Source organism: Pelodiscus sinensis, chromosome 9 (assembly GCF_052426305.1).
Source record: "Pelodiscus sinensis isolate ZL-2025 chromosome 9, ASM5242630v1, whole genome shotgun sequence".
Taxonomy (NCBI): Eukaryota; Metazoa; Chordata; order Testudines; family Trionychidae; genus Pelodiscus; species Pelodiscus sinensis.
This window is the reverse complement of record NC_143060.1, coordinates 25077067-25093239: the sequence shown is the minus strand read 5'-3', so window position 1 is coordinate 25093239 and position 16173 is coordinate 25077067. Positions and strand designations below refer to the sequence as shown.

The window sequence follows — 16173 nt, the reverse complement described above, 5'->3', positions numbered from 1 at the left end:
TCTTTAGGCCCATTCCATTAGAAACGGTATTTTAGTGAAAAAGGGGTAAAGAACTGATATACATGAATAGGTAAAGCCTATTTATAAATACAAGAGCTAGACTACTTTCTGAAAAGTGGCATGGATAGTATGACTAGCTTGTAGGCAAGGCTAACTTTCCACATCTGTCACTAGATGGCACATAGTAAGCATTGCTTGCTAGCCTTGTTTCTATTTTTTTAAAGTAAACTATTCTGATATGGAACAATTCTTCCACAAATTACAGTCACCCTTTTTTCTTGAATGACTGTTCTTCATTTACCACTTACTCTTTAACAAGGAAAACAAAATGCTTTGCTCGCTGTTAAGAAAATCTCATTCTTCAAATATATTATAACTCTATACATGTCCTCTCAGGCATAGCATGATTAATGATACTGATGTAAGGCCCATATTCTTTTAGATTTTTCCTTGAGGGTGACTGTGGGAAAGAAACTCGAGGTTGGAGGATAACTCCTTTTTGTTAACTTGTCTTCCCCCCCTTCCACTCCATGCCTTAATTTGTGTTTAATACATTTTGGTGCATACATTGAGAGATGGATTGAATCACTTGATAGAGGAATTTTAAGAGTTTCAAAATACCCAAATATGATTTTATTGGATGGAAAATCATGTCTCCTGCTTTCCCTTCTAGAAGGCAACAATATAAAATAAATGGCAGCATTGCAGGGGATGCTGTCAAAACTCACATATTTCTAAAGAGCAAATTTCCTCCCCTATCTCATTAAAAAGACTACAGATATTATTAAAAACCTAATTTTTCACCACTTAGGACATTTGTTAACATTTCCTCTCAACATGGAAGAGGAAAACAAAGTTGCAAACTCTTCAAGGCAAATTGTGTGTGTTGTAAAGGCTTCCATGATAATTGCTTAAAAATTCATAAAAATATTTCCATTGGTCTTAGATTTTAATGAAATCTGTGGTTACAAAGCCTGAATTTGAGGTCCCCAATAGTGTGCTTCAAATCCCCTTCTGAATACGTCCCTCTTTCAGGAAGTTACTGTGATATTGGCTGCCCTTAGGAAAATGATGAGACTGACGTCAAGGCACTGCAATGACATCAGGAAATCTGAGCTGGGTTGCTAACTTTGCAACAGATTGCTGATGCAATCTTGGACAAGTTATTATATTAATGCCACAGCTTCAAAAAAAAGATAATACAGGTTGCACCTCTCCAGTCCAGCACTTTCTGATCCAGCAACATATGTGCTCTGGCGTGATTTTAGTTAGCCAGATGTCCACGTGGTCTTTTTGTTTATAGCTACCAGTCCTGGCTCTCAGTGTTCTGTGCTGTTATTTAGCTCTAATTTACCCCCTAAATGTCTTCCAAGAGCCCGGTAAGCAGTGGAAGTTTGTTAATGCTTCTAAATGGAAGCATGTTTTTCATGCTTTATCTACTTAGTTCCTTGTGCTAATACAGTAAAATTTTGTAATAACACTAAGTCCAGGTCTAAGATACAGAACTCCAGCTATATTAATTGAGTAGCTGGAATTGATGCACCTTGATTAGAACTTTGGCACCATTCCCTAGAAATGCTCTTGTGAGGAGTAGGACTGGTGGTGACAGAAGTGCCTTCAGTGTTCGATTTAGTGAGTCCTTACTAGACCTGCTAAATCAAATGCCAGAAGAACAACCTTCAATCTGCATATAAGCATAGATGTGACCTTTCACTTTGTTATGAAGAGAGCTGATAAGCCATGGCTTGGTGCAGGCTTATATAGGTGTATTTAGTATAGTGATTTATTACTAAGCAGCTTTGCAAACATTGTTCCATTAATTAACCTTGTAGAAATAAAAAGAGACCCACTTACTACAATATTGACCTCCCATGATCTGGCAAATTCTCTGGTTTGGCACCCATCAGGACTAGAGAGGTTCAACCTGTAAAACTTTTCTTCTCCTACCATTTATCTGACTCGTTTATTTAGACATTAATTCTTCTGGGCAGGTACTTTCTCCCCCCATGTTCTTGTACAGAGCCCAATGAAACGTCTATCTAAACTCTGTCATGACCTCTAGATAATGACATAATGTAAATAATCACCACCAAGTCCAATTTTGGCATTCAACAATAGAAAGTATACCCTGTAACAAGCTGTTCAATGGTAAACTGATAGCAAGGGCACATATGATATTATGAAGAATATCAGTATGAACAATCCTCTCATGTCATATCAAAGCTAGATGTTTCTGGCTTTTGGAAATTGTTTCTTTGCAAAGCATGTCACAAAGTGAAATTCCATACCCAGACTTAAAAAATGTATCCAAATGAAAATATGCACCAGAATAATTGTGATGCTGTTTGTGGGGAACTGCATTTAGTCTTGTGTTCTTCTTAGGAAAGAGAATCTGTTAATTGTTTGGAAAGAGAAAATTTTCTGAAGTGCATTTGATGTTTGAAATTATTTACTAGATAGCTTCTGCAAATTCACAAGTCATTTGTTGAGTATATTCATTATTTGAACTATCTTGAATGGACACACAGCTCACATGGTATTGTTATCTTTTTAAATCTGAGTGGCTAGCAGAAAATTCAGGGTCTTGTAGGTAGTTGTAGTTGGGAGAAATTGGCAATATGTATTTCTTTAATGCAAGTTTTCTTTTTAAAGTCTTGTTTCCCTGAACACAGAAGGAAACAAACAGCAGGAATCAGTTCCTTTGTTTGCTGATTCAAGTCTACATTACCTCTAGACTTGGCCTTTTTCTCTGGACTGTTACCAGCCTTCTGTTACTGTCTTCTTAGACATCTGTAGATGCTTTAGCCTGTCTTGTGGAACTACTGCTTGTGCTCAATTACCTTCTGCCCCTGCCCAAAACAGCTCTACCAATCAAAGCTCCAGCCCCTGTGTTTGAATTCCATCTCCACATGACTCAGCTTTTATTCCTCTTTTCCATGAGTCTGTATCTTGTGGGCTACTGCTATTTCAACTGTTGTTACAAAGGTGGAGGGAGAAAATAGTTCATAACTTCTACTAATAGGACAAGAAACAATAGGCTTAAATTGCAGCAAGGTAGTTTAGATTGGACATTAGGAAAAGCTTCCCATTGGGTTATTTAAGCATTAGAATAACTTGCCTAGGGGGGTTATTGATCTCCATCATAGGAGATTTTTAAGAGCAGGTTAGACAAACACTTGTCAGGGATAGTCTGGATAATATATAGTCCTGCCTTGAGTGCAGGGGGATTGGACTAGAACAACTCTCAACAAAGTATCTTCCAGTTCTATGATTCTATTGTTTCAGCCCTGAATATAATGGTTTCACTACATTAGACAATGGTCATGTCTGATCTGTAACAGTACGGTACCTTAGTGGACCAGCAGCAATTTTAGAACCAGGTATCCTCAGAAAGTGGCTACATGTAGGAAAGTGAAATTACTTTCAGCAACTATTCTGGCTGCATATTTGTGTAAAAATCTGCAAATATGCCTTCCAGTAGACTTGTCTGCCAAAGTATTTCTGGAGAATGAACAAAAGGCGGTGTGTACACTGCTAAAGCAAATTCATTTAAAAAGTCAAGCATATATTTGCAGTAGAATTTTGGAAGTTTTCACCCACCAATAGTAACAACAGCCATTAATCTTGGTACTAGGATATGAAACATTGGCCCAGATTTATAAGACTAACTCCTGAAAACAGAAGATATAAATAGAGAGCAGATATAGACCAGTCATATGTGCAACACTCATTGGCACATATAAAAACATTTGCAACTAGACCAACATTTAAAAGCTAATTATTGTTTCTAAATATAATACACAAGTTTAGAGAAAAATGTACCTAAATACATGTTTCAGTTCTGTAAATTCTTTTTCTTTGATATGCAGGTCATCTTCTAATCTTTCTAAGATTATAGCATACGATTCACTAACTTTCTTCTTCCATTCATCTAACAAGAAAAAGCAGAGGACTCATAGTATACTTCATGACCTACAAAAAATTAGCACTCAAATCATAGCCTCCCAATAATCAAACAACTCCACTTTCAAATTTGTTAAATTATACATTATTTTGCTACTAACATTATCAGTTTAAATTACAGCTATTTGAAATTTAAATGCTATCATATGCATTCTACAAAAAGAGTGAGGTGTTTTTTCCTTCTGTAAAATCTTGTAGACAATACACATATCTCTATACCATATATATTGATTAGATATATTAATCTGAGAAATTCTTTTTAATTTCAATAATGAAAAGTTAAGTTCATAAGGTTGTATTTATCTGATCAGATAGAATACAAATAATTCTAGGTTTACTAATATTTTAATTGACTATTAATTAAATCAACAAACATCTAATATAATATGATCTAATGATTTAAATAAATTTGCTGTCTTTTCTTCCACTTTCTTTCATACTGAATATGACTTGTATCAAACCATTCTTCACAGAGACCAAGAATAATACAATACCTTATCCTTGAATTCAAGAGTAAATTAGCAATGAGTAAATTTTCTAAAGCTACATTTGCTTATTGATGAATCAGATTGAAGCAACATTAATTACCAGTGCAAGTTTGGGTTGGTCTAGATTTGTAATTCCCCATTTGTTCAATATTTCTTCTTTGTTTCAGTAAAGTTCTTGCAATAATGATTCCTTGTTCATGTGCAGTGACAGTCCTACTGAAAAATACTTTGATAGTCTCTGGCTAAAAATAAACTCTGTGCCAAATGGAATGTCATGCAACAATGACATAGAGCAAAACAGTGTGTGCTCTCAAGTGTAAAATAATAAAGGTAACTAATCAGTTTGTTTAAAATAGTGTCAAGAATAAATTGCAAATGTTTCAGTAGATATTTGCTTCTATCTGTTGACTATCCATACATAGGGGAGAAAGAGCAAATTGCCATCAGATCAGAGGTGCGGAATACATGGGATTGAACCCCAATAACAGCATGTAATCCTGTTGTGGGAAGGTTGGGTTCACCTCTGAGTTTCCCTCTTTCTTACACTTTGACAACATGTGTCCAGCTCATTATGTCAATGAAATATTGTACAACTGAACAGAAAATCTGATTTACCCATTAGCTCAAGGTTATGGTGTACTGTGCATTTTGTATCCTTGTTTCCTCACCCACCCCACAGGAGTTCAGCTCCGGGGATAAGAAAAGCAGCAGTTCTGGCATCATCTCTGCTAAGGCAGCCCAGCTCTACTAGAGTGCTAATGGAAGAGGCTGTTCTGGAGATTGCTGTAGTGGTCATCTCTGTTATCCCCAAGAGGAGTGGGAGATGAAGGCCACTTGCATGGCTTGCCCCTCTACTATAAGTGGACCTTCCACCATCAGGGACTGCAGCTTGATATAGGTCAGCATCTTTAAGGAGAAAGGAAAGACATAAGGAAGTAGTTTAGTTATCTTTGAGGCTTCCAAATAAGTGGCTTATTGCTTTGGAATCTACTTACCAATAGTCTGCTCCTTTGCCTCTCTTCTTTCTCTCTCCGTCCCTCCCTTGCACCCCATGGTCTCTCATGTTTATTTTCTCATTCCAATATTTTATTCATCTGATGTCTGCATTTCTGAATCTTCTATTTATTTTTATACTGGCTGTTTAAAGTCATAATATCAAGGTTAAAAAATGCCACAATTGATAGACAATTGACCTTAAAGATTCCAGTCAAGATAATACGTGAACACATATACACACAAATATAGACCTAAAATGTTTAATGTAGCACATCCCATTGTAAACAAATCAGCACTCCTATTGTGCTTCTCTGCACCAGTTTATTTGAGCTGATTTGCACGCAAAACCAACAATATATTTTTAAACACTTTTGAGTGGCATTGGCCAAACAGCTTGAGATATGCACCCAAATGTTTGATAAAAGACAAAGGCCTCATAACTGATACTCCACATACAAGCAACTACCTACAAACCTATAGCCAAAATGAAAATCTATATTTCCCAGCTTTTATTAGCTTCATATTTATTTTTCTTCAGATTCTTAAAATGCAGTTATGGGCATCCATCCAAATGCAGGTTCTGTGAATACTTATGCCATATTTTAGAAACACAACATAACACAAAAAAGGATTTCCCATAAATATATTTGCTTCTGCTCCCCCCACCCTTAAAAGTCTTAATGGAAAAAAGGAGATTAAGAAGCTCAATGTCCATTTGTATCAATGCAACTTTTGAAGATAGTTTTCTGAATAAGCTATATATTAGGAGGGTCTATATTGTTGGGAGTTTTGCTATGGACATCAGTGGAAGCAAGATCTGGCCTTAATGCATATACTTTCCCTTTCAGAGGAATGGTCTGATAAAAATGGCCCAAACTGGAAACTTCTGATAGTTTCCAGCTCACTGATGTAGACTGCAGAGTCAGGATGCAAACATCTGTGTGTTCTGTTTGGGATCAGTGAAAGAAAGCCAGGAAAGCAGCAAGGTATGGTACTATATGGATAGTCAGAAGACAGGCTTTATACCTGGCTCTGTCATGCATTTGCCTTATAATCTTGGACAAAGGCACCTCAGTTTCTTCCCAGTAAAATCAGAATATTAATACCCACTGGTCTTTATAGAGTTCTTTGAGATCAATGAAAGAAGCCACTGCCAACAAAAATGGCAAAAATAAAACCAGTGATGGGGGAATATCAAGGGCTCAGAACTTTAAACTTGGATTCTTATCTGACCAAGTACGGACTCACCTGAGCTCTGGGCAACACCCTCCCCCGATTAGCCCTGTAGCCATAGTACCTGTTGTCAGCCCCTTTGGGGGAAGTCCTAGTGGTCCTTCTCTCCTTTCCTGCGAGAATAGGAGTAGTACTTCTCCATACACCCTGTAAGATGAATTGTTTGCATGAAGAGTTCATTGACTAACAGAAAACAATGAACAAAATGGTAACAAAAAAAATGAAACAAAAAAGAAAAACAAAAAAGAAAAATCACGGGCAGTTTGCAAATAAAAAAATTATAAATACAGGCAGTCCCTGGGTTACATACAAGATAGGGACTGTAGGTTTGTTCTTAAGTTGAATTTGTATGTAAGTCGGAACTGGTGCTTATTGTAGGGGAAACTCTAGCCAAACATTTCTCCAGAGCTCAGTTTTATTCTTCCACACCTCACTTCCCTCAGTCCTTTATTCTCAAGCTGAGGTGTCTACTGAGAAAAGCCGCTCTGCGTCTCCCTGGTCAGCTGGGGGCGGGTGCTAGCTTTGCGTCTCCCTGGTCTGCTGGGGGGAAGCAGCTAATGTGGGGTTGCCTCACCTCGTTTGTAAGTAGGGATCCGATGTAAGTTGGATCCATGTAACCCGGGGACTGCCTGTACACTGATAGAACTGTTAGACTAGTTCAAGTTAACATCCATACAGTTAGCATTAAAAAGCAAAGAGCAATATTTTTCAATGAACATAATCCTCAGAAATAACATCTACAGAATATGCAGCTGCAGAGTTCTTTAATTTTTAAAGTTTCGTTAATGTTTTTATATTTGAAGATGTACAGCTGTCAGACTTGACTTTGCGAGAACACTGCATGCCAAATTCACTTCCCATTTCAGATGATATGAGTTCTTTTCATGGAACCTTTTGAAATTATCCTTTTTTCAGATTTCTTCCTTCTTCCCATTCTAATAATATCTACGTGGAAGGATTATAAATTACCATCATCTACTTCAGTGTTGTTGCAGTGACATCCAGATATAACACTGATAATGATAAGAACTCTAAAATTAAGTACATATTATGAAAATAAAATACAAAATAAAATATCCCATAAAATGAAACAGGTGTTTACAATGGCTCCTCTGTGACAATGGATTAAAAGTACTGCTATTTTTATTACCACAGTGTAACACTGGCATTTGCAAAGGGATTAATCATCCACATGCCATCTCTTGAGCTGCAAGTAGAAAGGAGAGAGAAAGTGAAGTGTGTGTGTGTGTTAGAGATTTAGGAACAAGAAGAGGATGGAAACACTGAGCTCTTGTATTACAGATACATTTTCTTTCCAAGGCAATAGTGTTTCTTTTGAGATCCAAATCATTTTCACCCTTCTCTGTATTGCTTCTCTCAAACTCTCCTATCTTTCTAGCACTTATATCTTTCAGGCTTTCATTTGTTTTTCCCCCCCATCTAGTACTCCTGACGTTCTTCTTTAAGTGCCCAATTTCTCAGATTTCAATTTCCTGCCTAAAAGGTTCCTGAAATAATACTCCCATCGCAAATTTCATAATGTAATATATACAGTATGGCCAAATCTCTGTTCATTATACCATGCTCTCAAAGCATTCAGGGAAATCATTAGGATGATGTTCATTATGAGCCCTATTATTGCACTACACAGGAAAACTAATTAAATAAAGAAAGCTGACATGAATAAAACCATTAAACACTCATCTTGGCTTTATTTGAGACTGTACCATCCTGCACAGTAACATTTCAGGATGGATGGAAGCCAGGCAGCTCTACAGAGGTCTATAAATACTATATCTGTCTAGCAAATCCAGCACATGCTCATGGATCAAATCTTGCATTTCTTTAAGAACAGTCCTTATTTAATGGAAAACTCCTGATGCATGGATCGTGAAGGGCTAGTTAGTTCTGCCTAAATTAAGAGTTCATCATTAGCCCCTTTCTACCCCAAAAAGTTGAAAGTAAATATACTTGGAGAAGCATCATGATCTAGAGGTCTGGGCATAGGACTGTGTGTCAGGAAATCTCATTACTTTGTGTTCTTGTGCAAGTCCTTTGACTGTGCCAGGCCTTGCTTTTCCCAGCTATGAAATGGAGACAGTTATAGTCAGCTACTTCAAAGGTGGACTGAGGATAAAAATAGTTCACTTTTGTAAAGTGCTATGCAAGTTAAAAAAAAGACAATGGGTAAATCAAGAGCACAATTATTCATTAGCAGTGCATTGTTCCTTGTTAGCCCAGGAACACCTGTAAGAATAAGCCCCAAGGAAAAAATAAATATGTATTTCCATTACACATCCTCAAGAGCTGAGAATTTCTGAAGAAGTAGTAGCAGGCTTTTTTGGATTTCTTTGCACTCCTTTCACATTTGTAGCTGCTTGGATTATTCATATTATCAATTATTTGTATTGCAGTAGGATTACAGGTCCAATTGAGATCAGGGCTCTATTATACAAGCACTTTACAAATATGTAAAGTGACAGCTCCTGCCCCAAGGAACTTAGTCTAAACAGACAATGGATGAGAGGAGAAACAATCACAGAGATGTGAAGAAGCGGATCTAGGAATAGAGTTATACAGGCATTCCGTACACCTGTCCCAAGACCTCACTGTCTGCTAATCATCTCGTCATCTCCTGCTGCTGCAGGGACTCCACGTTTTGTCTCAGATCATCCCTTAGTATGGCCTTATCACCTCCTTTCCTTTGAATAGTTGTTTCAAATCTCACTTCTTTTAGATAGCCTTCCACTACTAATCTCAGCTCACTTGATCCCACTGCAATCAACGTACCTGATCACATTAATATAAGTCATTTAAAAACCCTAATATGTTAACATATCTCAACTGGTCACCACAGCAACATCAAGCACAAAGGAACAGTTGTGAGTTTCTTACACAGGTGAACATTTAATTCCATGAGTCCTGTTGGATTCAGTGGTAGCATTCATGTGAGTAATTACTCACGTGTGTGAGAAAAGGACTATACTTTTCCCCTTACATTTTACTCTTACACTCATGTGTCTTCGCTCCTTAGTCTAGTGAGCTGCTCCTGCTTCTTTAAGGTTCAACAGGAATTCAGGAGCTATAGTATCCCCAATAAGTCAGTAGAACTTCACCTTTATACTATTTGCTGACAATATGGTCAACAGAAGATCCATGAAACCTTATTACTATCTGTTTCAAGAAATCATATTCCTAACGAAGTGAAGAAACCTTTATTACATCAACAAAAAGCTAGAGGTAAAATCCTGGCTTCAGTGAAGTCAATGGCAAATTTCCCAGTGATTTCAGTGGAAACCAGTATTTCACATTAGATCATTCTTATTCAAATGATATTAGCTAACTTTGTTGACTACACTGAAAGTGCCACATCTTGTGATGGTTGAACAAGTGAAGCCAATGAAAGATTATGGCTTTAAATAACCAAAAATATCCAGGAGAATCCAGCAGCTGGCATCTAATAGATACTTTAATTTTTTTAAATGGACTAATTGAGATTCCTTTTAGCATGCTCACGTATATGCTTTTTATTCCCATTAAACATAATTTTTCATACAGAAATTTTCTTTTGTAATTTCTTTTTTTGAACAATGCAGTAACTTAATCTGATATTACCAGAACTTTAATGTAAAGAAGACCACATAAAATTATAGGCTCATTACAGTTAGTGGGCAAAATTTTGTTTTTTATTATGACTCAGTAGGAAGCAACAGATGCATCCATAAGTACTTATTTATGAATGATAGCTCTGAAATTGGTCATGAAAAATGTGTGTGTCAGCCATATATCTACTATATATTTGAGAATTTGTCTGCCAAGCCCATCTGTTCAAGAACTCCTCCAAAATAGTAAGAGTTAGGACCACCAAATTTGATCTACAACTTCCTCTTATAACTTAAAGCAAGGTAAGGATTTGGCTGTTGCAATAAAATGGGATGTGTCTGGAATGGAATGGCTTCTTATAAAACCATACAGAAAAGAGACAAAATCACCAGGCAGGTGAATGGAACTGGCTGTTCCAGCTCTGAGCCCCTCTGTCATGCAGATGCCCTTTGGAGAAGGTAGTGGTGGTGGGGCTGAAGTATTCCCCTCCCCCCCAACTCCCTGGATTCATATGGGAACATTTTTGGCTGAGGGAGTGAGTGAGGAACACAGCAAACTGCACTTTCTCCTCTTTCTGGGGAGAGCAGGGGGAAAATGAACCTAGACCTATCCCAATGAGGGGATATGCACCCCTCCTGCAGCTATGCCTGCTGGAGCTGCAACAGCCATGGAAAGGCACTTCTTACCTGGCTTCAATCTTCTGTGATGAAAGATGGATGGGTTAGTTCTCTCTTCCCAGGGCGTACTCTCCCTGCATACCGAACCTTTCACTCCCCAGCTACACCCCAAAGCAATGATTTAAGTGAGGATTGTACACTTTCATTTTATTTTAAAAACAACAAAAATGGAGTTAGGGTCCTGAGCAACACTGGGTAAATCTAATACTTTATATATGCATGCACCAAAACACTGCATATCATAAAATATTTGTAATACTTTATTTGAAATAGTATGTGGAAACATTTCTATAAATGATTGCTTTTCAGCAGTATTGCACTAAACTTAATTGTTTCTTAAGTACTAAAAACATTAAATTAATATATGAGGAATCACAATTTTATTAACCACAGCTCCTATCAATCTCAATTTGCTCTCGGAAATCTCAAAGCCAAAATATATAGTATAGAAAGCAATCGTGGATTAGCACAAGACCATAAAAAGCTCTAATCTTGCTCTCACAGTAAAAGAAATCTACACTTATTCTGTTACAAAAGATCTATTTTTTATTAAGCTCTCTGCTTCAAGATTTAAATGTTTTATTTCCTCTTAGAGCAATGCACTGACAAGCTACATGTTAAATAAGACTGGACATGAAACACTTCACTGGTTTGCAAAGGAAAAAGGGTAGACATTTAACAAATCTATTCAAAAAGTGATAGGAAAATAGGAATGTATTTGCATGTTCAGGGAATTACTTACCCTTGCTGGTCAAGGTTATCACATATTGTAAAGAGATGTAAACACAAGTAACCTTTGAATGATGAATGCAACATATAGTACATCTAATACAGAGAACTGTTTAAGCAATCTTTACTTTGGAGAATAGCTGTACTATAAAAAGTAAAGAAGAAATCCTGCATAACAGAGATGCCAACATTATTCTGAAACATATACAATTCTATACTATTAAGTGTAACTTTTTTTTAAAACTGTGTTCATGATATGAGCCAAGTTTTATAAAACTGAATAAAATTATATGCCTGAGAATAATTTCAGTCAGACAGGTAAAAGCAGGCCTGTTCCTTTTCATGGGGGATGAATGCGTAAAACCATTTTGAAATCTTTAGCCCACATTGTTTGAGTTAAAGGTGGACAAGGAAATTGTTGAGAGTCAGGTGATGCAGCGCTCCTTTGTGACACACCCTGCCTCACTATCCTTCCAGTTCTTCAATAGACAGCATGTGCCTCCAATATGGTTAGGTCCTGTGCTGACTTAGTTCTCTGGTTAAATTAGCTGAGATTCCTTCTAGGGTATCCAAGCTCCAAAACAAGTTAGGCCAAGTTCCATGCCTGCCTGCTACTGCAGATTTAGTGGGATGAAGCTGATTTGAGCCCACAGGTTTTTGTAAAACCCTTGTTTATACCCCACCCAGATATATTAACACACATTTTCAAACTGTTTAAATCCATAATTCCCTCTCCCCCTAAGGAACATGCTTTAACGTTTGTAGTTACCTTTTCCAAAAAGAAGTTCCTGACAAAACAAAATACAAAACAAGAGGAAAGGATGTGGGTGGGTTTTAAAAATCAGATTTAATGTAGACTGCATTTTACAAATTATGCAATTACTGTCCTATCATGACACCATAATTAAAATATACTAATTTCCATGTTAGTAAAAAAAAGAATTAGCCACAGATTAGTGAGCATGTTTTGGCAATAAAAGATTTCAATGCAACTTGGCCTGGGTAGATTGTATCAGTGCTGTGATGAGTTGTATTGAGCTTGGCATCCCACCAGCTCTTATACCGTGAATGCACTACTTCATAGATAGTATTGCTAATAGGATGCTGACTGAACAGCTCCACATAACAAGAAACCTTGTTGGGAACAATTATTGTCTTTGTTGTTATCGACAGTTCTGCTTGTAAAACTAACTAGCGGAAGCAAAGGAAGCTGTGAGGATTATAACAACACAAAGGAAAAATAGAGATAGGATCAACCTTTAACCCCTCAGTGTGTTTAAACAGACACCCTCTGGCTTTGTAAAACTGCTAAGTTCTTGAAACCTGGCTAGTGTGAGGAAGAATACATAAATGATGGGACAAAGAATTACCAATGAACACAGCAATGAACACATTACCAATAAGCAGCACATCCATGTTTCCACATTCTGGGACCAATTGTGCTTTCTCTTCTGAATTGAAAGGAGAGACTTCAAGGAGACTTTTTCTTCCTTGTGCAACTGTGCAGGGAGTGAAAGGGGTCTAGGGTGTATGCACACTGCAATTAAACACTTACAGTTCGCCTGTATTAGCTGACTTGGGCTTGTGGGTCTCAGACTACAGAGCTGTAAAACTGTAGTGCATACTTTTGGACCCCAGCACAAGTCCCAAATGTTTACATGCTTCTGGCATTCCACAGGCCACAGAGTCATGGCTGGGTGAGGTGGGCTCTCATCAGGATTCCATCCTGTCTGTTGGGAGGCAATACAGGCTGCAGTCTTTTCAGCCTCCCTCCCTTTCTATCCTCCCTGTTGGGAGGTAATACAGGATGCAGTAGTTACCAGTCCATTGAGGCTACCTCGCACTCCTCAGCAGCTATTTGGTCATTGTGCCTCTCTCTCCCCTCCTCATCTCCAAACACCAGCTGTTGGCACAAAAAACAAAATCTCTATCTTTATACTAAAACTAATTTTGGTGAACAAAGTAACTATTAATTCATTATGTTTGGGGACTTTTTTAGAATAAATCATCTTATAAGTGTTAAGAATTAATGAGCATGTTAAAAGGGCATAAATAGCTGGTTATTGTGGCTGTGTAGTTAGGTTGTTATACTGATGAGGCAATTCAGCATGAAAACCATGCAATAAAGTATAGTCTCTAAGGGTGCGTCTATACTGCACCGTAGGTCGAAATAAGATATGCAATTTGAGCTATGCAAATTGCATATCTTATTTCAATGTTATTTTGAAATAGCTTATTTCGAAATTTGGTGCTGTTTACACAGCACTTATTTTAAAATAAATCACTATTCTGCTACACACCTTATTCCTCGTGGAATGAGGTTTACAGGGACGTCAGAATAGTGAGCCCATTATATTTCAAAATAACAGGTGGACTCAAAAGATGTGGAATAGATATTTTGGGATACCAGAGGTATCCCGAAATAGCACTGCAGTGTAGATGTAGTCTAACTGAAGATGCAAAGTCTCTATGACAAACATTTGTTTTTCATACAATGTTTTGTATAGCACCACAATAGTTCATGACAAAGATTATGCAAATTTGAAAATAGATTAAGCATTCTCATGCCTTCATGCATTATATTCTGTGACTAATTTTACTTCTTGATTTGTGACATTTGATTGCAATCTTTAATCTCAGTCTTCACAAGCATGCTACTCTGAAGCCATTTAAAAAAAATTTACCAGCACTTCATCCTGTTCCCTTTTTTCTTCAGCTTTCATTCCCTTCTGCAAATTAAACCCACAGTCTCACTCCCCTTCAAACCTGTGGGAGGGGATTTGGTTCTTCTGTACTTAAGTCAAATAGATAAATTTTCCAAAAAGAATCAACAGGTTGGACCTCCCTGGTTCAGCACCCTCAGGACCTGAGCAGCCCGGAACCAGGGAGTTTGCCAGACCAGAAGAGATCAAGTCTCCCCTACCAGCTGTGGAAACCCAGACACTGGGCTCAGGCTGCGCTCCCTGATGTGCTGGCCCTGCGGCCTCCAGCCTGGCTGGGACTGCGTTTCCTGCTGCACCAGTCCCCACTGTGATGGCCCTGCTGCTTCTGGCTCAGTTGGGGTTGTGCTCCTGGCCACCAGCCCCATCAGGGCTGTGCTCCTTGTTGTCAGCCTGGTTGGGGCTGTGCTCCCCACCACATCAGCTAACTAGGGTGCTCTGTTCCAGCATCATCTGAGGTCCATTGGATCAAAGAGTCCTGGACTTTAGAGGTTCAACCTGTAGTGTCTTACCAGTGATACATGATGAAAGTTAAAGATGACTTTGCTATTAAATAATATTCATAAGATATTCCATTGCCTTGTAACTGAGATCAAGAAAGAACACGTAGGAGTTAAAAGAGCATCCCACAAGCACTTTGTTACTGTGAGATGTCAAAAAAGATAGTACAAATGTAATCTGATATTTTTCTTTGATTACAACCCCACTCTAAACAGGGGATCTTTTGTGAACCATAACACATGCACTCATTAGGCTCTCTGCCCTAACAAGCCAAACCACAAATTCCACCCTACGTTTCCCCTTCTTCTAAAACCTCTGAAGAACTCAACAAGGGATAGCTTTATTACTGATAATTCCTTGATAAGACAAAAGCTACATGTACTCAACATTTTGCACTCAGTATATACTCTCTTTAGTCATTAAAACTATTGTTGAACATTAAAGATACTCAATTCTGATCTGTTTTACCAAAGTAAATCCAAGGAGTTCCTCCAAATTTACACTAGTGCCAGAGATAAGAATCTGGCTCCATGCTAAAAAATAGAAAAATAATTAATTTTAGGAGTCTGGAGACAAAAAATTCACACTTGACTTCAAATATATTTTTCATGAGAAATGCAGTTCTATTTTTTACTCACATTCCAGCTTGTGACATCCCAGGTCGCCTCGCCCGGAGTCCCTCTCCTAACCAGTGAACCAATTCCTTTAGTTTCCTCTCAGACGTGTTCGTCTTCAGTTTCCCACTCCCTAGCAAGGCGGGAGGGGAAGGAGGGCCCGGGCCCACCCACTCTCACGGGCCCCAGCCCAGGGCCCTAAGGGTTCGGGTTCCGTTTGACCCGACCCGGCTGACGGGGCGTGAACCCTTAACGCGTCAGCCCACCAGTCAATCCAGACTCTGCCCTGGGCTGCTTCCTTCTCTTCCCGCGCCGGCGCCACTTGGCACCCGGCCTTCCCGATCGGTTCGCTCACCGTCGATGCTCGGTGCCCACTCGGGAGGACTGGGGAATGGGTCAGCCGAGTGCTCCTTCAGCCGCCGGCCTCCGTCGGGGGCGATCACCTCCACTCCCCCTTCTTGTCTCTCCTCCGCCGGCCATTTTAAATCTGGCGCCGGGGCCGTGACCCCAGCGTCTCCTGGCGGCCCCACCTCTCGCGTCCGGACGTCCTCCCGTTGCCACGGCGACGTGCCCCAAGCCCCCGACGGAGTCCGGCCGACGTCATCTGGCGTGCCTAAGGCCAAAGCGCTCTGCGCGGCTGCCGAGCAGC

The 16173-nt window shown here is 38.8% G+C and overlaps 1 protein-coding gene across 3 annotated transcripts in view; it reads right to left on the bottom strand.

Moving 5' to 3' along the window:
* Positions 1 to 16173, bottom strand: part of LOC102460847 (serine/threonine-protein kinase TNNI3K) — a 213073-nt gene that overhangs the window by 176373 nt on the left and 20527 nt on the right. The window contains exons 1-2 of one of the 3 annotated variants that reach the window (XM_006130399.5): positions 4552 to 4705; positions 3823 to 3931 (exon numbers count right to left, since the gene is read on the bottom strand). In XM_006130399.5, coding sequence (XP_006130461.1) covers positions 3823 to 3931; positions 4552 to 4591 — 149 coding nt within the window. In that variant the 5' untranslated portion in view covers positions 4592 to 4705. Of the gene's footprint in view, positions 1 to 3822; positions 3932 to 4551; positions 4706 to 16173 lie in introns of those variants that run through there. The other 2 variants (XM_089780463.1, XM_075936240.2) reach the window with 2 other exon arrangements.